At 38.8% G+C, this 21,634-nt stretch overlaps 1 protein-coding gene across 1 annotated transcript in view; it reads right to left on the bottom strand.

Annotated features, from left to right (window-relative positions):
- Positions 1-217: 217 nt before the first annotated feature.
- Positions 218-21,634, bottom strand: part of SEH1L (SEH1 like nucleoporin) — a 34,000-nt gene continuing 12,583 nt past the window's right edge. The window contains exons 3-9 of the mRNA XM_004703844.2: positions 21,009-21,155; positions 20,618-20,829; positions 18,254-18,352; positions 9,128-9,268; positions 7,666-7,823; positions 3,056-3,206; positions 218-1,696 (exon numbers count right to left, since the gene is read on the bottom strand). Coding sequence (XP_004703901.1) covers positions 1,684-1,696; positions 3,056-3,206; positions 7,666-7,823; positions 9,128-9,268; positions 18,254-18,352; positions 20,618-20,829; positions 21,009-21,155 — 921 coding nt within the window. The 3' untranslated portion in view covers positions 218-1,683. The remainder of the gene's footprint in view (positions 1,697-3,055; positions 3,207-7,665; positions 7,824-9,127; positions 9,269-18,253; positions 18,353-20,617; positions 20,830-21,008; positions 21,156-21,634) is intronic.

The following is a 21,634-nucleotide window of genomic DNA, read 5'->3' as shown; positions in this document are numbered from 1 at the left end:
CAACCACTTTGATCCAGCTTGTTGGGAATCCAGAGAGGGAAAGAAACACCTGAAGTGATGAAAACAAAAACAAAGCACAAAAACAACAGGAAAAATAAACAGAAAAGAGTAAATGCAAAGAGGAAGGGAAAACACAAGCAGAAAAGACAAAAGCAAAAAGGTTTTAGTATTGTTCATGCCAAAACTAACAGAACATAATAGTAAAAATCAAGACCCTTTTGCAAATCAAGATTTTTAAGTACAGAAACTTGGAAGAAATACAATCTTGTTAAATTTAATTTTTAAAAATTATTAGTATGCATTTTACAAATATATTTATTTTATTAACTTAAAACATTGTGTCAAAACTGTATTTGAAATTACCCTATAAACTTACAAATGTAGTAAGCTTTATTTTTCTCTTTAAGCTTTTTATATGTAGCAGCAGCAGGCACACATTCTCTTAGTGCATACATGATACTGAGAACCAATTAATATACAATATCACAATATGGTCAGCTATTGGAACAGTCTTTGAAGAAATAGAATTAAGGAACATAGTTGTTTTCCTATAATAACCACAAAATCAATACAGAATTTTGGTAAGTAAACATGCCAGAAATCATGATGTCATAAAACTCAAAACTCAAACTCACTGTCATGGGGACTTAAACATTTTTGTGGAAAAATTTCATTCTCTTTCGATTCCATTGTTCGACAAACTCTTTGAAGCCTTCTTGTTTTATTATACTGATGTCATTTTATCGTACTGGTAATACTTATGCATTTTAAGATAGAGATTTATAGTGTGATTAGCACAATCAATACTTATAAGATAAAAAAATAATTGAAACAGTCAACCAAATTAAGAAAGCTCTAGGGCATGGAATTAACTATGTGCATATACAATGTTCGGAAAATTTTAACTGCTTCTCAAATTATAGTATATTTCTAAATTTTCACTTTATGGAAGGATCAAGCCTTGAAATCACAACATAAAATATACAAAGACATATTAGAAATATTTCACTTCTTAGTGGTTACTATTTTTTAAGTGTACAAGTGTTTTTATTTTACTGCCAAATTATATATGAATACTAAATGCATAAAAATGGCTACAAGCCATAAAAATTACTTTCATTTTACTACTATTGCTTCTCACTTTTGCTAGTATTCTTAAATGTTACAAAGAAATAACAAAATTGTACTAAGTGTACAAACCAACTGTATAAAGTGTAAACAAATGAGTACTCCATATAATCTTTGATTATTAAATTTTCAAAGTGAAATTATAAAAATTTATCACTTAGTTAATTATGTTAGAAAACAAAAGATAAAACTTATATTCTCCAAATTGAATGAAGTGATATGTTTACTATTCCCAATTACTGTAATGATATTAACAATCCTTTTAATTTTTACACCAATTAGTTCCATGCCCTGTCTTACTGACATTTTCTTAACAAAAACCCTCTATATTTGTATTACAAAAGTTTCAAATAGTGTCAATATACTGTCTCGTACAGAAAAGGAATATACATTTATTTTTTTGATAGAGCTTTTAATTGCAGTTAGTAATAGGGAGGCTGCTGGTGTATCTGGGAGAGGGCAAATTTCGCTGGTAAGTGAAAAGGAGTTCGATTTCCATTCCTGTATGCATGTAAGAAGCAGCAAAACAGCAAAGTTACTCCGATTAACTTGTACTCAGCTGTGCTTTCTGTTAAAGGGCATAATATAAATGGAGAAGGGAAAATGCATCACAGATCTAATAACATGGTTATTGGCACAAGAATACAGATAAAAATTCGAAGTTAAAAAAATACATATGGGCATGAGGTAGAGGTAGAAATAAAATACCTGCTTTTAAAAAATAACACTAATATTCTCTTACTTCATGGAAAGTCAGCTTTATAATCTATTATTTCTATCATTCACTGTCATCAAATCATATCGACCCTATAGGAGACAGGGTAGAACTGCCTCTGAGTTTCCAAGAGTGCAACTGTTTACTGAAGTTGAAAGCCCCATCTTTCTCCCTCAGAGTGGCCGGTGGTTTCCAACTGTGGACGCTGCAGTTAATCGCCCAATGTGTAACCACTATGTCACCAGGGCATCTTGGTATCTCTAAAGTAACCCAAAATTGTTTTGATGAAAATATGTGAAATCTCAAATAAACAATGACTTCACTTTAAATCTTTAACAATATAAACATAGTTGATGAAACTTTAAACCCAATTCTCTTCTTAAGATAACAAGAAGCTAACTACAGAATGAATTCAGGCAGTGTTTAGCAGTCTTCTGAATTTTATTCCAAAATTTTCATGAAGATGATTTAAAATTAAAGCATTACATATTTATAGATTTCATATTTGAAATCAAAACTATGGCTTAGGCCACATCAATTATTGTTTACTAAAATGAACAACAATCTAAACTTAAATATTCTACACATAAGAAGTTAGAATTTTCCATTTCCTCATCATCTCCACTAAAATTTTAAATACACAAGCCAATTGTGTTTAAAACACAAAGTTTGCTATGCATCAAAGGCCCCAGTACTATCAGTACCCATATTAAACCCTCACTAAACCCTCACTAGTAATCCAAATTCTCTATCTCAAAAACATCACTGTAAAATCTTTAAGTTAGAATCCAATGTATTTTAGTTTATTTACTAACCTCCTAACGCAGAGGGGCCATTCTACCCTGTCCTCACAGGGTCACTATAGTCAGAATTGACTCAATGGCAGGGAGTTTGCTTAACACCGATCTTTAGATATTAAGATTGGGTGAGCCAAATAAAAACCTAAAAAGATGAATTGTTAAAACACTGCCACCCAGGCAATTCTGACTCATAGTGATCCTATACAGTGTTTCCAAATCTATACATCTTCATCAGAACAGTGTGTCTCAGAGAGGTTGGTGTTCCTTAGCAGCCCAACCAAGCTCTTTTTAAAACTATAATTATGTTGTCAATGTATTCATCCCATCTTTTAAAACAAAAAATAGTAAGTCTATAGGATGGGTATACATTCGGAAAGACAATGATTTCTAGTTTTCCCACAAAACAGCCTACCTGCCAGCAGATGATCCATTTAATGAATTTTGCAGATTTGGGATATTTGAGCTTAGGGAAGGATTAACGTTTCCTTGTTGAGAATTCCCATTGACTGGGCTCCCGTTACCTTTCAAAATCCCAGTACACTTCCAATTGTCCATATAATTAGCTGAAAGAAAATGGTTAAAGAACATTAATGTTAGGAATACCATGTCCTTTAATTATAATTTTAAAAATGAGAAAATGCCCACCACACCGAGGCAAAACACTAAGGGGGTGCAACAGAACAGCAAGGGAATGGAGCAGCAAGATCCCCAGGGAATGCTGAAGGTGGACTTTGGTGCCCCAACAGACTGGACTGGAAAATACTCTCAAAGGACAAAAAACAGTCCGAGAACTAACTACAAGCTTTTCTTTCTTGTTGTGTTTTGTTTGATTTTCTTGTCATTGGTTTGTTGTTGTTTGTTGTATGTTGTTGCTTGGTTTTGCTCTGTCTTGTTTTTGTGCATGCTATCATCTCCGCAGGTCTGTCTAAATAAGATAGGCTAGATGAACAATCTGGAGGAGAAAACGACGGGACCGATAGTTCTGGGGGTACATGGGAGAGGGGTAGGTTGGGTGAAAGGTAGTGGTGGTAACAAACAGGGACAAGAGAACAACAAATGATCCAAATCGGTGGTGAGGAGGGTGTAGGAGGCCTGGTAGGGCATGATCAAGGGTAATGTAACCAAGAGGAATTACTGAATCCCAAATGAAGATTGAGCATGATAGTGGGACAAGAGGAAAGTCAAAGGAAATAGAGAAAAGAACTAGGAGGCAAAGGGCATTTATAGAGGTCTAAATACAGGCATGTACATATGCAACTATATCTATATATGGGGATGGGGAAGTAGATCTATGTGCATATATTTATAGGTTTAGTATTAAGGTAGCAGAAGGACATTGGGCCTCCACTCAAGTACTCCGTCAATGCAAGAATACTTTCTTCTATTAAATTGGCATTCTATGATGCTCACCTTCCCGACACAACCGCTGAAGACAAAGCGGGTGAATAAGCAAATGTGGTGAAGAAAGCTGATGGTGCCCGGCTATTAAAAGATATAGCATCTGGGGCTTTAAAGGCTTGAAGGTAAACAAGCAGCCATCTAGCTCAGAAGCAACAAAGCCCACATGGAAGAAGCACACCAGCCTGTGTGATCATGAGGTGTCGAAGGGATCAGGTATCAGGCATCATCAGAACAAAAAATCATATCATTATGTGCTCACCTCCATGATGCGATTGCTGAAAACAAATGGGTGCATAAGCAAACGTGGCAAAGAAAGCTGATGGTGCCCGGCTATCAAAAGATATAGCATCTGGGGCTTTAAAGGCTTGAAGGTAAACAAGCAGCCATCTAGCTCAGAAGCAACAAAGCCCACATGGAGGAAGCACAGCAGCCTGTGAGATCACAAGGTGTCCAAGGGATCAGGGATCAGGCATCATCAGAACAGAAAATCATATCATTGTGAATGAGGGAGGGAGTGCAGAGTGCAGACCCAAAGCCCATTTGTAGGCCACTGGACATCCCCTCACAGAAGGCTCTCGGGTAGGAGACGAGCCAGTCAGGGTGTGATGTAGCAACGATGAAACATACAACTTTGCTCCAGTTGCTAAATGCTTCCTCCTCCCCCACTATCATGATCCCAATTCTACCTTACAAATCTGGGTACACCAGTGGATGTAAACTATTACAGATAGGAACTGGAAACACAAGGAATTCAGGGCAGAGAATCCCTTCAGGACCAGTGGTGTGAGTGGCCATACTGGGAGGATAGAGTAGGGGGGGGTTGGAAAGGGGGAACTGATTACAAGGATCTACATGTGACCTCCTCCCTGGGGAATGGACAACAGAGAAGTGGGTGAAGGGAGACGTCGGACAGGGTAAGATATGACAAAATATTAATTTATAAATTATCAAGGGTCCATGAGGTAAGGGGCAGTGGGGAGGGAGGGGAAAAAATGAGGAGCTCATGCCAGGGGCTTAGGTGGAGAGCAAATGTTTTGAGAATGATGAGGACAATGAGTGTACAAATGTGCTTTACACAATTGATGTATGTATGGATTGGGATAAGAGCTGTATGAGCCCCTAATAAAAGTAAAAATAATGAGAAAGTGTACCTCAAACAGTTTAATAGTTCTATATATCAAAAGACTTAATATTAAAAGGAAACAAACAACTGAGAGTGGGAGTAAAGTTAGGGGTGATATATGGCCAATAAATGTCTAATATATCTAAGTTTTATAGCCTATTTCTACAATTTAATAAACAGGAAGAACAACCCAATCCAAATATGGGCAAAGGACTGGAACTGCTATTTCATGCAGGAAGACATTCAAGTAGTCAACAAGAACATGCAAAGATGTTCCAAGTTCCTAGTCATGTTGTTTTATTGTGAGGTGCCACCAAGCTGGTCGACTCATGGTGACACTAGGCACGAGAGAATACAATATGGTCCAGTCCTGTACCATCCTCCTAGTCGTTTCGTTTGAATTCACTGTGCAGCTACTGTGTCGATCATCTCAACGAGGGCTTTCCTTTTCCATGGAGCTAACCAGGCATGATGTTCTTTCCAGAATTAGTCTTCCAGAGAACATGTCCGAAGTACAGGAGAAGTTTCACCACCCTCACTTCTAAGAAGCATATGGATACACTTATTTTAAAGACATTCAGTTGTTCTCCTGGCAGTCCATGGTACTTTCAATATTCTTTGCCAACACCACAATTCAAACACACATCATAAACGAATACCATCTTAATCCTATAAAAATGGCAATGTGCAGCAGGGGGTGAGGGAACTAGAAGTTGTTGACAGTGTAGAGAAAGAGGAAATAGGGCCCTTCATTAAATGCTGGCGGGAATGTAAAATAGTAGTCACCATGAAAATAGTTAGCAGTTCTTGAAAAAGTTGAACATATAATTACCACATATGACCCAACTTATTCCAAACTTAGGTGTGGATTGTTTTTGTCAAATCTTCACTGACTAAAAAAAATTAAAAAAATAAAAAATCTTCACTGACTAATAATAGTGATCCTCTGTCCCACAGAACAGATCTATAAGGCTAAGTCAAGAAGTATTGGTTTAAAATCATAGATACTTTAAATAAAAATATTAAACAGTAATCACTGCTTATCAATGTATTATCCAGCTAGGTGTATACACTTCTGTGGTGGTTTTCCATCCCTCTAGAACTTCCCCATTCAATTCCGCAGGCAGATTTACATGGCATGTTGCAGGTTATCAACACACCCCTAACTCACACATTACTTGATTTTAAACAAGAGTAGTATGCCCTTGTCTGTCACACCCGCCTCTTAAGCAATATGCAAGTTCTGCATAAGCACAGCGAAGTGTTCTGGAATTCCTATTCTTTTCAAGGGTTATCCATATTTGTTATGATCCACAGTCGAATGCTTTAACATAGTAAATGAAACAAAAGTAAACATCTTTCTGGTATCCTCAGTCAAGATCCAACAGACATCCGCAGTGATATCCTTTGTTCCACGTCCCCTTCTGAACCCAGCCTGAACTTCTGGCAGTTCTCTATCAATGTAATGTTACAACCATTGTTGAATGATCTTCAGGAAAGTTGTTTTTAACATCATTTTATTGGGGGCTCATACAACAATCCATATCACCATCAATCTTCAGCAAAATTTTACTTGCATGTAATATCTTTGACATTGTTCTATAATTTGACTGTTTTATTGAGTCACCTTTCTTTGGAATGGACACAGATATGAATCTCTTTTGGCCAAGTAACTGTCTCCCAAATTGCTTGACATAGAAAAATCAATCAATATTTTGCCGATAGAGATTTTCAATATTGCAAGTTAAGGCTTACATTTTTCTGGAGTTCTTTTAGTTTCAGACAAGATGAGCTTATTCTTCTCTTTGAGTTTTCTAATTCCTTGTATTTTATTTTGTCTTCCCTTTAAATTTTCTGTTAAGTTCTTTGAATTCATAATTTCCCCCATGTGCGTTAGCTGCTCTGTGATTAAGAAGGAGTTTCAGAGACACATCTGACATCCAGTTTGATCTTTTCTTTCTTTCCTCTCTTTTTGATGGCACTCCAAATCTTTCTCCTCAAGAGCTGCTGGTGGATTCATACCAGTTAACTCGCATATAATTCTGAATCTTAATTACGTGACCCCACCATGACTGTAATAGATTGACTAAGGTCAAAAGGATCCATTAAAAAGTACAGAACCAAGATGCAGCAATCTCAATGTCAAGTGGCCACACAATTCTCACTTAGCTTTGCATTCTTAAGAAACTCTTAGGATTGAAGATTTCAATATTTTGAACTATTGGGGGTGGAGGGAAAAAGACACTAAATTTTTTATTCATTAAAATAGAGATAATTTTGTCCTATCCTGATTCTGTAGAACAAATAAACAGCTATACCTACAACTAATGGTATCTCTAATGTACATTCTATTTAAAGGTTGCTTTGTTTCACATAGAAACTTAAAATAACAATTCAAGAAGTCATTACTACTATTAAATAGGTAAAATGAGGATTGAAATGAATAAACTGTTTTATTCTAACATGGAAATATAATTACTTCTTCACTGAAATCTTACCTTTCCACAATCTTACACAGCCATCATCCCCTGAAGATGCCAGTACAGTTCCTGTTATATTCCAACTCACTCGCCAGACTTGAGAATTATGATTATCAAACTGAGCCACTATGTGAATCTCAAATTTTGTAGGTCCACCAGAGGAAGTAAGTTCTTTCCTGTTAATTAATGTTACACAGATTATTCACAATGCTAACTTAAGTTTTCTCAAAACTGACTGCTACTTACAAGCTCCAAATCAGTTAGTATTGAACTAAATAAAACACAATTAAGAAAATGTAAAGCGGGCATTTATAGAGGTCTAAACACAGGCATGTACATATGTAAGTATATTTATATATGACAATGGGGAAATAGATCTACGTAAATATATTTATAGGTTTAGTATTAAGGTAGCAGATGGACATTGGGCCTTTACGCAAGTATTCCCTCAATGCAAGAACACTTTGTTCTATTAACCTGGAATTCCATGATGCTCACCTTCCCAACATGATCGCTGAAGACAAAAGCGGGTACATAAATAAGCAAATGTGGTGAAGAAAGCTGATGGTGCCCGGTTATAAAAGATATAGCGTCTGGGGTCTTAAAGGCTTGAAGATAAACAAGTGGCCATCTGCTGAGAAGCAACAAAGCCCACATGGAAGAAGCACACCAGCCTGTGTGATCACGAGGTATCAAAGGGATCAGTTATCAGGAATGAAAGAACAAAAAATCATATCATTGGGAATGAGGGGGACTGCGGAGTGGAGGCCCAAAGCCCATCTGTAGCCAACTGGGCATCCCCTTACAGAAGGGACTCGGAGAAGACATGAGCCAGTCAGGGTGTAGCACAGCAACAATGAAACATACAACTTTCCTCTAGTTCTTTAATACTTCCCACCCCGCCACCCTATCATGATCCCAATTCTATCTTACAAATTCGCTTGACCAGCGGATGTACACTGGTACAGATAAGAGCTGGAAACAGGGAATCCAGGGCAGATAAACCCCTCAGGACCAATAATGAGACTAGTGATACCAGGAGGGGAAGGGGAAGGTGAGGGGAGAAAGGGGAAGCCGATCACAATGACCTACATTCAATCCCCTCCCTGGGGGACAGACAACAGAACAGTGAGTGGTGAATGGAGACATTGAACAGCCTCAGACACGAAAAAATAATAATTTATAAATTATCAAGGGTTCGTGAACGAGAGACGGTGGGAGAGGGAGGGGAAAAAATGAGGAGCTGATACCAAGGGCTCAAGTAGAAAGAAAATGTTTTGAGAATGATGATGGCAATAAATGTAGAAATGTTCTTTACACAATGGTTGGATGTATGGATTGTGATAAGTGTTGTACAAGCACCCAATAAAATGATTTATTAAAAAGAAATCCATATTACAGTTTCCTTTGATCTCTTATCTACAAGTAAAAGTAAAAAATGTCAAGTGTTTTCACACTAGTAATTGTTTTTAAAACTTACCTCACAGGTTTTAATGTAAAAATCCTTACATCTTTGGTTGCTACAGCTAGAATATGGAACGATCTTCCTAAATTTGGTGCAAATGCAATATCATGTACCAGATCGGTGACTGTCATAAGAGTTTCTGCTTTTGCATATTTTCTAATGAAAAAAACAAAAAAAATTACCATTAAAATTGCAGTGACAAAAGAACCCTACATTTCCATGTACCTCAATTTTTTCCCCCGACACTACTCATACTTTTTATTTGAATATGGGTCCTAAGAAGCTGTCTAAATTCTAACTTCAAAAACCATTAATGACGCCTTACTTGTAGACATAATTGAGAACTTCAAAGGGAGACCCCTTTGACTCTAAATCCAGTGACCTTATAAAAGATTTTAAAAAAACACATAGAAACACTGCCATCAAAGTTGAATTCAACTCATAGAAACCTCATAGAACTGAGTAGAACTGTTCCTTTGGGTTTCTGAAACTGTAAATCTTGACAGAAACAGAAAGCCTATCTTTTTCCTACAGAGTGACTGGTACATTTGAATTGCTGATCTTGTGATCAGTAACCCAACCCACCACAAAGGCTCACACCACCACAAAAGCTCCTTTTAAAAGATTTAAGAGAAACACAAACATTAAAAAAGGCATGTAAAGATGGAAACAGCAAAGCGATCAGGTATTAGGCAACAAAGAACAAAAAAAATCACATCATTGTGAATGAGGGAGTGTGGAGTGGGAACCCAAAGCCCATCTGTAGGTAACTGGACATCCTCTTTCAGAAGGGTCACAGGGAGGAGACGAGCCAGTCAGGGTGCAGTGCAGCAATGATGAAACATACAACTTTCCTCTAGTTCTTTAATGCTTCCTCCCCCCCACTATCATGATCCCAATTCTACCTTACAAATCAGGCTAGACCAGAGGATGTATACTGGTACAGATAGGAACTGGAAACACAGGGAATCCACAGGACAGATGATCCCTTCAGGACCAGTGGTGAAAATGGCGATACCGGGAGGGTATAGAGAAGGTGGAGTAGAAAGGGAGAACCGATCACAAGGATCTACATATAACCTCCTCCCTGGGGGATGGACAACAGAAAAGTGGGTGAAGGGCGATGTCAGACAGTGTAAGATATGACAAAAATAGTATTAATTTTAAAATTATCAAAAATTCCTGAGAGGGGGGGTGCAAGGAGGGAGGAGGAAAATGAGCTGATACCAAGGGCTCGAGCAGAAAAAATAATGTTTTGAGAATGATGATGGCAACAAATGTACAAATGTGCTTGACACAATGGATGTACGTATGGATTGTGATATGAGTTGTACGAGCCCCCAATAAAATGATTTTTTAAAGAGATGGAAACAGAATGAAGTGATGTAGTCACTTCAAAGGAACACTTGTGTTGATTAGAAAACTGAGGATGCCAAGAAGAACTCTCCACTAAAGCCATCTGGGGGTATGTGGTCTGCAGAAACCTTCACTTCAGACTTCAGGCCTAAAAGATTTAAATTATTTCACTTGTTTAAATGACCCAATTTGTGGTACTTTGCCATGGCAGACATTAGTATCTTTTAAAGAAAAAGATCATTAAAATTCCTAGGTATTTGATTGTAAACAAAAATAAAGCTGGTTAAGAGTAGAAATTTATTCGTGAGAAATTACTGAAACCTAATGCAGTTCGAACATGATAGTGGGATGGGAGGAAAATAAAAAGAAATAGAGGAAAGAACTAGGAGCAAAAAACATTTAGAGGTATAAATATAGGCATATATATTAATATATAATAGGGATATAAGTCCATGTACATATATTTAAATGTTAAGTATAAAAGTAGCAGACGGGCATTGGATTTCTAGTCAAGTATTCCCTCAACGCAAGAACACTTTGTTCTAGTAACCGGGCATTCTGTGATGCTCACCTTCCCAATACTATTGCTGAAGAAAAAAAAAAAGGGTGCATATGCAAATGTGGGGAAGAAAACTGATGATGCCTGCTTATTAAAAGGTATCGCCATCTGGGGTCTTAAAGGCTTGAGGCTAAACAAGAGACCATCTAGCAGAGAAGCAACAAAGTCCACATGGAAGAAGCACACCAATTTGTGTGATCATGAATTGTGTCAACAGGATCAGGTATCAGAAGACCCAAAACAAATAACTATACTGATGCAAATGAGTGGAGACCCAAAGCCCATCTGTAGACAATTGGAAACCTCCTCACAGAAGGGTCACAAGGAAGGAAGGAGTCAGCCAGGGCTCAGCATAGCACTGACGAAACACAACATTTCTCTAGTTCTTCAATGTCGCCCCCCACCCTCACTGCCCAGCTAACATGACCTCAGTTCAACCATACAAATCCAGCTAGACCGGAGCATGTACACATGGAATACATGACAGATGAAGCCCTCAGGAACAGTAATGGGAGTAGTGATAACAAGAGGGTACCGGGAGAGTGGGGGGAGAAAGGGGATAAATGGGAAAACAATTGCAATGATACATGTAAAACTGCCCCACCACCACCATCAGGTGCACATACAGAAATGTGGGTGAAGGTGAGACAGAGGATGGTTTAAGATACGAAAATAACAATAATTATAATTTATCAAGCGGTCACGAAAGTGGTGGAGGGAGAGAAAAAAGAGGAGTTGATATCAAGGGCTTAAGTAGAAAGAAAATGTTTTGAAACTGATGATGGCAACATATGTACAAATGTGTGTGATACAATTGATGTATGGACTGTTACAAGAGCTGTTTAAAAGCCCCCAATAAAATGATTTTTTTAAGTAGTAATTTATTCTTAAAGTGACTACAAACGGGAAAGTACATTTAATATTAAACTACTATTTATCTATAATTGACAGAAAAGCAGTGAAGGAGATGACAGTCACAGTTTTCTCAATCTTGGGTCAAATATAACATGGAGACTGCTCTCAGCCTTCTCTGGCGGGGACTCACTCCATCAATTGCTGAGGCCAGTGCAAAATAAAAATGCAGGACCCCTGGTTCAAAGATGACAAAGGTTTGTGAGATGGTGGCGAGGATCAGTTGCTGATGAGTAGACTTGACTCCTGGAGAGCCCACGTGTCTTAGAGCAGAACTGTGCTCCAAGGGATTTTCAATGGCTGGTTTTCCTTATTTACATTAGCAGGCCTTTCTTCCAAGATACTTGCAGGACTTGGACCTCCAAGCTTTCTAAGAGACGTGTGGAGTACTCGGTTAAACCAGCCCCATTCACTCTGGGTCCTCCCCCACTAAGAATGCTAAACAGCCTGGCAGCCAGACTCAGCCTGCCCTTACAAGCCCAACACAGGGTCACAGGCCACCTGTGGAACTTGAGCTCTTGAAAGAGATAGCCTAAATCAAGATGTGTCATATACCGCATATACTTGAGTATAAGCTGACCCAAATATCAGTCAAAGCACCTAATTTTACCACGAAATCTGCATTAAAAATGTGCTGAAAAACTTGGCTTGAGTATATAAGGTATATGAAATAAAAGTTTGAAGATTTAGAGGGGTCTCGGGGAGGAGACGAACCAGTCAGGGTGCGATGTAGCAATGATGAAAAAATACAACTTTTCCTCTAGTTCCTAAATGTTTCCTCCCTGTTCCCACTATCATGATACGAATTCTACCTTGCAAGTCTGGCTAGACCAGAGGATGTACACTGGTATTGATAGGAACTGGAAATCCAGGGAATCCAGGGCGGATGATCCCTTCAGGACCAGTGGTATAAGTGGCGATACTGGGGGGTAGAGGGAGAGTGGGTTGGAAAGAGGGAACCGATTACAAGGAACTATATGTGACCTCCTCCCTGGGGGACGGACAACAGAAAAGTGGGTGAAGGGAGACATTGGACAGGGCAAGATAGGACAAAATAATAATTTATAAATTATCAAAGGCTCATGAGTGAGGGGGGAGCGGGGAGGGAGGGGAAAATGAGAACCTAATGCCAGGGGCTTAAGTGGAGAGGAAATGTTTTGAGAATGATGCGGGCAATCAAAGTACAAATGCACTTTACACAATTGATGTATGTATGGATTGTGTTAAGAGTTGTATGAGCCCCTAATAAAATTAGAAAAAAAAAAAAAGTTTGAAGATTTAGTACAAAAAAAGGTAAAACATTGCATTAATATTTCCTTGCATTAACTAAATAAAATCTATTAAATTACTTAACTTTAATCTATTTTATTTAACATATAAAATGCATGGAACCATGTGTTAGAGTGGGGCTTAAAGAACATCCTTATTCTGGAGCAGAACTGTGGAGCAGAAAGGTGGAAACCTTTCTACCACCCTGCTAAATTATTAGTATCCCCAACATTGTATACTAGCCTTTCTTCAGTTCCACCATTCTTTCTGAAATCTCTACAAAGTTGGTGTGTCTCCAGTATTTTCCTCTTACCTTTCTTCTCACTAGAATCACTCTGAGCAAGCATCTCATGTTTGGCCCGCAGACTACAACATGGGCACCGCTTGGGGTCAGTTGAGAAATACAAAATCAATCACCACCCAGACCCATAGAATAGTAATATGCTGCATTTAATCTCCCCAGCATGAACATATCCCCATGGTTTTATTAATTCCTAAATCTATCCTTCTCACAAAGGTCATAGGCAGTACCCAACCAAAACCAAACCAACTGCAGTCAAATGAATTCTAAATCATAGCAACGTGCCCCATGGTTTCTTGCTGTACACCTTCACAGCAGCAGATCGCCTTGTCTTCTTCACATCTTGTGGTGAACAGTCTACTGCTTATCCTAATGTGCCACCGAGGCTTCTTATAGATAAGGTAGGGGTAGTAATTAAGAGCATAAATTCTACAGCGAGAAGGCCTACATCTCCTGGACAAAGCAGTCACTGGCTATATGACATTTAGCAGAGTCTCTGTCACATAGCAATGGACAGACTTTTAAGAGACCCATCACCCTCATCTCCTGATGATCACTCCCAAGTGTAGGGGACCTGTCTTGCTTTTAAGAACAGACTATGGCAGAGTGAAGGATGCCATTTCTGTGATGACAATATATGAGATTTTAATGCCTTCTTGCAAGAGCAGTTCTCCTGGCTTTGCAGGAGCTAGCTGTCATGCTATGAGCTAGTTGCAGACATGATGTGTGACACAGAACTAAGGCAAGGACGGCCTTTGGCTGACAGTAAGAAATGAGCCCCTAGTCTGGCAGCCTGAAAAGCACATAATGCTGCTAACAACCATATGAGCTTGAAAGCTGAGCCTTCTCAACTCAGGCCCAGACTCCCGAGACAATGTTTGTCTTAAGCCAAGTTTGTGATCATATTGTTACACAGCAATAAGTAATTAGTCTTAGCTATTATAAGAAACGATTTCCCTAAACCTAAGTAGCCCAAAAGTATACTTCTCCCTCTGCCTGTACTTCTGATAGTAGTCCATCTCCGTGAACAGAACTATCATCTGCTAAAGCAGACACCGCACTGACCCCAGATTAGCCCTCCTCTCCCTTTCTGTCCCTACCCCTCACACGCACCTGGAGACCCAGGCTAGTTTCTTCCTCCCCACCACTGCTGTGTAGGTCCTCAAGTTCTACGACATTAAAGCTACTGTAATCATCTCTTAATTTCCTTACTCACAGTTCTACTCCCAATAATCTCCTTTTTCACAAGTAGCCAAGGTCTCCTGATGAAAAAGTAAAGACAACCATGTAACTACTCAACAGAGACGTCATATGTTCCCAGAGGAGGCACAGTAAAGATCAAAGTCTGTTTTGCCTTCTGGCATGCCTCCTTTCTGCCCTCCACTCCCACCAGAAAGCATCACCTTACAATACTACACATCAGATCTGGGTTTGTTTCTCACTCTGCCTATATAACACCTATGCCTTTCAAAGACTATAAAGCTCAGTATTTTAATTCTAGCAACATTTCTCCTGACCCAATCAGCCAGAGTGACCATCCCACTCTTTTATGCGTTATTGGACCCAGCACATGTTCCTGGCAGTGTCTGTACCAGTTCATCACACAGATCTGCTCCCTAACAACTGTGAGCTCGTAAAGCAGTCTGGTTGGCACAGTGGTTAAGTCCTTGGCTGCTGACTGAAAGGTAAGCTATTGAAACGGCCGTTCTAGTCTGGCCTATAAAGTCACTAGGAGTCAGAAATGACTCGATGGCTGTGAGTTTTGGAGTTTGGTATCTCAACACACACACAAGTAAACTTGTCTTTACATGTTACCACACTTTAATCTTTCGTTTTCCAGAGTTCATCATCCCAAGAAATAATACGCCATCCTATTAAGCCAAAGCCTTCGAACTCATCCTTGACTCCTTTTTCTCCCTCATCTCCCACATCAAATGAACTCGCCAGATCCTACTGATACCATTTCTTGAGTCTCAAATTTCTCCTCTTCTATCTCCACTGCCATTAATCTATTTTGAAACCAGTATTAATTTCCTATCAGCTTCAAACCCTGAAAACACAAATGTCCCCCTCCAATATATATACAGTTATCATTAAGGATGAGCTGAAGCGTCGTCGTCTAATTTTGTTATTTCCAATAGTTCCACATTATCCTAGGATACTCTTTGAAAAAGCCTTCAACACTCAGTCTCATAGATATGTGGCTTGCATTTTCTCTCACTATATTATGCTTTGGCTATTATTTTTCAAATACAGTAAATACACATTGGCTCCCTTTTGTCCACAGATTTTACCACATGAAGTTTTCTTCATTTAGCTAACAGATCTTCTACAGATCTTCTGGGTGAACCTTCCTAGACTCCTAAACTACACGAACTCCCTCAATAGTAAACTCTCAACATTCTAATTCTCTTGATTCATAAATTCATCCGCCTTTATTATATTTTTCCTTCTACAAGACAGTATTTACAAGGAAGCTTCAAAAAGCTTGTGTAAAACTGGAATCAAAAGACAATGGATGGGGACGGCCACAATCCCAACTATGTGGACCCACCCAAGAATGCACTGCAGAGGACAGCACTGAAGCTATAGCTTGGGGAGAGGGGCACGTCTGATTAGAACACACAGGAGAAACGAAGAGGGGTGGAGAGAGAGGGGAACACATCCTGGCCCACCAAGACCCGAGGATGATATTCCTGCTCAGAGCAGCCAATGCACAGAGAGGACCATTGAGTTGGCCCCACCACAAGACATGATGTATCTCACTGAACCATAGTGCTATGGGGGACAACACTGAAGACAGAGTGTGGGAATTGTGCCTGATCTGACCCCATCACAATTGGATGAATCACGAAAGGCATGCAACAGAGCAGCAAGGGGAGCAAAGAGGTGAAATCTCTGGGAAATGCCAAAAATAGACTTTGGGGATAGAGTGTGGCACCCCATCAGACTCAACTGGAAAACACTCCAAAGAGTCAAAAAACAGACCTAGAGCTATTTATAGGTTTTCCCTTTCTTGTCATTAGCTTTCTTTTCATTGCTGTTTTTGCTGTTAGTTGTTATTTTGTTGATTTTGTCTTCCTTTATTGTTTTGTTTGGCTTTGCCTGGTTTTTGCATTTATTAATGTCTCTGCATGTGTATCTAGATAAGATAGGTGGGATAAACAATTCGGAGAGAAAACAACCGGACGGACGGTTCCAGAGGGACATGGGAGAAGGGGAGGTGGGAGAAAGGAAGGGAGGGGGGTGTCAACCAACCCAGGGACAAGGGAACAACAAGTGAACTAAAATCAATGGAGAGAAGGGCTTGGATGCCTAGTGGGGTTTAATCAAGGGTAATGTAAACGAGAGGAATTACTATACCCTAATGATAGTGGGTCAAGAGGAAAGTAAAAGGAAATAGAGGAAAGAACTAGGATGCAAAGGGCATTTATAGAGTCTAAATACAGGCATGTACATATGCAAATACATTTATATATAACGATAGGGAAATAGATCTATATACTTATATCTACATGTTAAGAATTAAGGTAGCAGGTGGACATTGGGCCTCGACTCAAGTACTCCCTCAATACAACAACACTTTGTTTTAATAATCCCACATTTTGTGATGCTCACCTACCCAAGATGGCTGCTGATGACAAAGCGGTGCATAAGCAAATGTGGTGAAGAAAGCTGATGATGCCCAGCTATCAAAAGATACAGCATCTGGGGTCTTAAAGGTTTGAAGATAAATAAGTGGCCATCTAGCTGAGAAGCAACAAAGCCGACATGGAAGAAGCACACCAGCCTGTGTGATCCTGACGTGTCGATGGGATCAAGTACCAAGCATCTAAGACCCAGAACAAAATCATACCAATGTGAAAGGGGGGTGAGGGTGGAGGAGGGGAGGGGGAGCCTCACGGAGTGGAAACCAAAAGCCCATCTATAGACAACTAGAAATCCCCTTACAGAGGGGTCACAAGGAAGAGACAAGTCAGTCAGGGTGCAGTATTGCACCGATGAAACATACAACTTTCCTCTAGTTCTTTAATGCTTCCTCTCCCCCACTACCATGACCTCAATTCTACCTTACAAATCAGACTAGTCCGACCAGAACATGTATACTGGTACAGATAAGAGTCCGCAATACAGGGAAGCCAATATAGATAAACCCCTCAGGACCAACAATAAGAATAGAGATGCCAGGAGGAGAAAGGGAAAGTGGGGGGAGAAAGGGGAAACCGATCATAAGGATCGACATATAACCCCCTTCCCAGGGGGACGAACAACAGAAAAGTGGATGAAGGAAGGCAGAGGACAATGTAAGATATGAAAAGAATAATCTATATCTAGGGTTCATGAGGGAGGAGGGTGAGGAAAAAATGAGCTCATATCAAGGGCTCAAGAAGAAAGAAAATGCTTTGAAAATGATGATGGCAACATATGTACAAATGTGCTTGACACAATGGATGAATGTACGGATTGTGATTAGAGATGTAAGAGTCCCCAATAAAAGTATTTAATAAAAAAAATTTTTTTAAGATAATGGAATTTTTCCACAAACTTTTTCAAGCCCCTTCATATGTAAAATCAAATACTTTCTCTATAGTATATGCTTCATTATTATCAGAGGTTAGCACAAAATTTGGTGTATCGTAGGATATCAATAAATACATAATATCATTAGGTTAATGAAAACAGAAACAGCTCAGAAATTAAAAACCATTCTGAAAAAATAAAATAAAACCAGAGCAACACTTACCTGGTATTTTCATTATATTCAAAAATTTGAACCTTGGCCATTGCATTTGGACTACTGTCATCACTTCCCACAGCTATCATGGGGGAATGAGCACGAGAGCTACAAATAAAAAGTAGGAAATGCTGTACATAATGGAAATAAGAACACATTTAACTCATAATCTTTTAAATTAAGTCAAGTGGCTACATAACTGATAGATCCATATGGTGCCCCTGTGCCAGAAACCAGACTCAACACCTATGAGACATCCTACCTGGTAAGGGAGGGTCTGACAGGGTTTCTCGTAATAATCTGTATTGTTTTTATCACATTTTCCTATATAACAGGCCTAATTAGCAGCTCTTTTCTCAAAAAAAGGGAAAGGTCTCAAGCACTTAATAGCTACTTTTTAATGCCTTAAGCAGTTTATTTAATGCGGTTCATCTAGCCAAAACCTTAGAAATCCTTAATCCTAGAAGCCTACAAAACCTTTTCTTCCATGTGTATGGGTAGAAAGGTAGGGGAAAACACTGGTAGGATTCACCTGTGAGTAACTGCTAACAGGATACATTGTGTTTGCTATACTGCCTTGTATCAAAGGAGCTGAGAAACAGGAGAGGGGATATTTCACTACCAGCGAAGAGCCAGGAGTGGAGCCTGTTGTCCTCTGGACCTGAGATCCAAGTGCAGTGAACCTCCTGGATCCAGGAAACAGCTCTGACATCAGAGTAGCAGCAGCAGTACAGGAGCCAGAGCATGAAGCAGAGTGATGGACTTCCCAGACCATGGAGTGAGTAAAGCTAAGTGCTTTGGGGCAGAAGGCTTTCTTGTGTAGTGGGAAGTCTCTGGACACTTAATACAGGGAGCAGAGCTTGCTGACCCATTTAGCAACCCTATGGGTTGCAAGCATTTTCTCTCTCCTGAAAGATTTGGTCATTCCTATGGAGTAAAGGTAACTCCTATATATTGTGATATCAAGTTTACAACAACAACAAAATAATTTTATGTGCTTTTGTTTTTAAAAAACAAAGGAGGGAAAGTAAAAAATCAGATCCTCATCCTGGGCCCCATATGTCATTTCTTAATTAATTCATTTGGCCAACCTCATTTTGAAGAGGAAAAGGTCTAAGAATATGGTTCTCTTGATGTGAGTTATAAACTAAATGACTTTTCATTTCTATGCCCAATTACCTTTGTCTCCCTCAGTCAGATAAATCTCTCCACAAACATGGCACCCTTGCTTACTGTAATACTGACATTGTAATCTGGGAACCTCTTACAACTAAAACAAAAACTCACGTAAAAATGCATCAATATACTCGAGTATAAGCCGACCCACTGAGGCACCTAATTTTACCACAAAATCCATTAAAAATGTGCTGAAAAACTCGACTTATACTCAAGTGTATACGGTATATATATTTTTATGTTTTCATTCTTTACTACTAAACATTCAAACAATTTGATCAAATAATCTAATAGAATAAGGTAATTGCAAAATGTTACAATAAGTTATTTACAATATATAGTTGGCCATCCAAATATCTGTAAATTCCACAGTAGTTTCCATATCTCACAAGTATTCTTTTTTCAATGTTCTACAAATATAAACTTTTACTTTATAATGTTAAATAAATGAATAAGGACTAAAAGCAGATCTATAATAATATACTCTATAATGACTTAGACTATCATTCTCCCAGCCCCAAACTGCTATCAAGTCGATGGTGTCTCACAGCAACACTATAGGGCAGGGTAGAACTGACCCTTAAGGTACTAAGACTGAAGCTATTTACAGAAGTACAAAGCCTCCCACTCCACCCCATGTCCCTAGGAGCACCTGGTGGTTTTGAACTGCTGACCTTGCTGATCCACAGCCCAACGTGTAACCATCACACCACCAGGACTCGTATTAGATACCATTAGGGTTTTTAATATTTTTATCATTATATTGGGGGTTCTTACAACTTATTACGATCCATATACATCAACTGTATCAGGCATATTTGTACATATGTTGCCATCATTCTTTTCTAGACAATTACTTTCTAATGAGCCCTTGGTATCAGCTCCTCTCGCCCACCCCTCTCCCTGCTAAAGTTTTTTTAAAAAGAAAAACACTTAAAATCATATTGGAAAACCCAAGATAATCTAAATTAAGAATTACTTTATTTGTACATCCAGAAATGTTGTACACCAGATACTCACATTAAAAAGTTTCTTAAATACAATACATTACTGAAGAGTGCAAAAAACAATAATAGTCAACTGAACATAGTAGAGTGATTGATCACCAACATCTACTTCCCCTCCCTCAAGCTTTCAACAAAATGATGAAAAGATAAAGACATTGCAGTGCTAGAAAGCAAGAACGTGTTAGCTTACCTTGAAGGGTTCCAAGAAATACAACTACAGCTTAGTTTACATGAGATCTCATGCTGCAGGGACCACTGACTAAGATTCATAACATCTGGTGCCTCATATATTCTTACTATACCATCAGCGGAACAGGTTGCTAACATAAGACCCATATGCTTGGGAGCAAATTTCACATCAGTAACTGATGTTCTGCTATCCACTAGAGTTGTCCTCTTAACCTGAAAAATTAATTAACAATTTAAACTGTATTTTTAAAATATACATAAACAAGCAAGTAGGAAAAATATATAAGAAAAATTTAAATGGCAAATACTGTGGGGAATGATAACATTTACCAAGTGACTAATATGTACACCAGCCCCACCCTGACTTCATGGAATACAAATAAATGTCTCACCCAGTGACTCTGTCCTCGCAATTTATCATTTGATTCTCCTACAATTTCTTCCCATACAGCAGCTGTTCGATCGAAAGAACAGGAAGCCAAAACTTGTCCAAATTCAGGATGGGCCCATGTCACACGCCACACAGATCCGCTATGAGTCTAGAATTAAAGAGGATGAAAAAGAGGGCAGATATTCAACATCTAAATTTTTTAGCCTCTAGAAGATATTCTAGATTCATAATTGTGGCCCCTCTAGAGTTAAATCCAGCTGGATAAAGTTGACATTAAGAGATCTGCTTCAAGCATTTTGCTTGACCAAGCTTTTAAGCAGTTTCTACCAGTCCACCATTTTTTACTAGCAAAATTTGCTCTACAGGATATATCCACCAAACACAATTAATGGAATTATGTTCATCAAAATTATCTGCTTTCAAACTCTGAAAAGTATATATAGGAACCAAACTGCAGGTATGTTTGTAATAGACATCTGAGTAGGCAAGGGGCTATTCTAAGGAAAAGGGCACTGAGACACTGAGGAGAAACACAAATCCTTGCATTCTATTGAGAAAATAAAGCTCAGTATCTTTTTTTTTTTTTTTTCTTTTAAAAGAATCATTTTATTGGGGGCTCATACAACT

Source organism: Echinops telfairi, unplaced genomic scaffold (assembly GCF_000313985.2).
Source record: "Echinops telfairi isolate 266 unplaced genomic scaffold, ASM31398v2 ScPeMD7_4;HRSCAF=17, whole genome shotgun sequence".
In the NCBI taxonomy this organism is placed as follows: Eukaryota; Metazoa; Chordata; class Mammalia; order Afrosoricida; family Tenrecidae; genus Echinops; species Echinops telfairi.
This window is presented reverse-complemented; position numbering and strand designations above follow the sequence as displayed.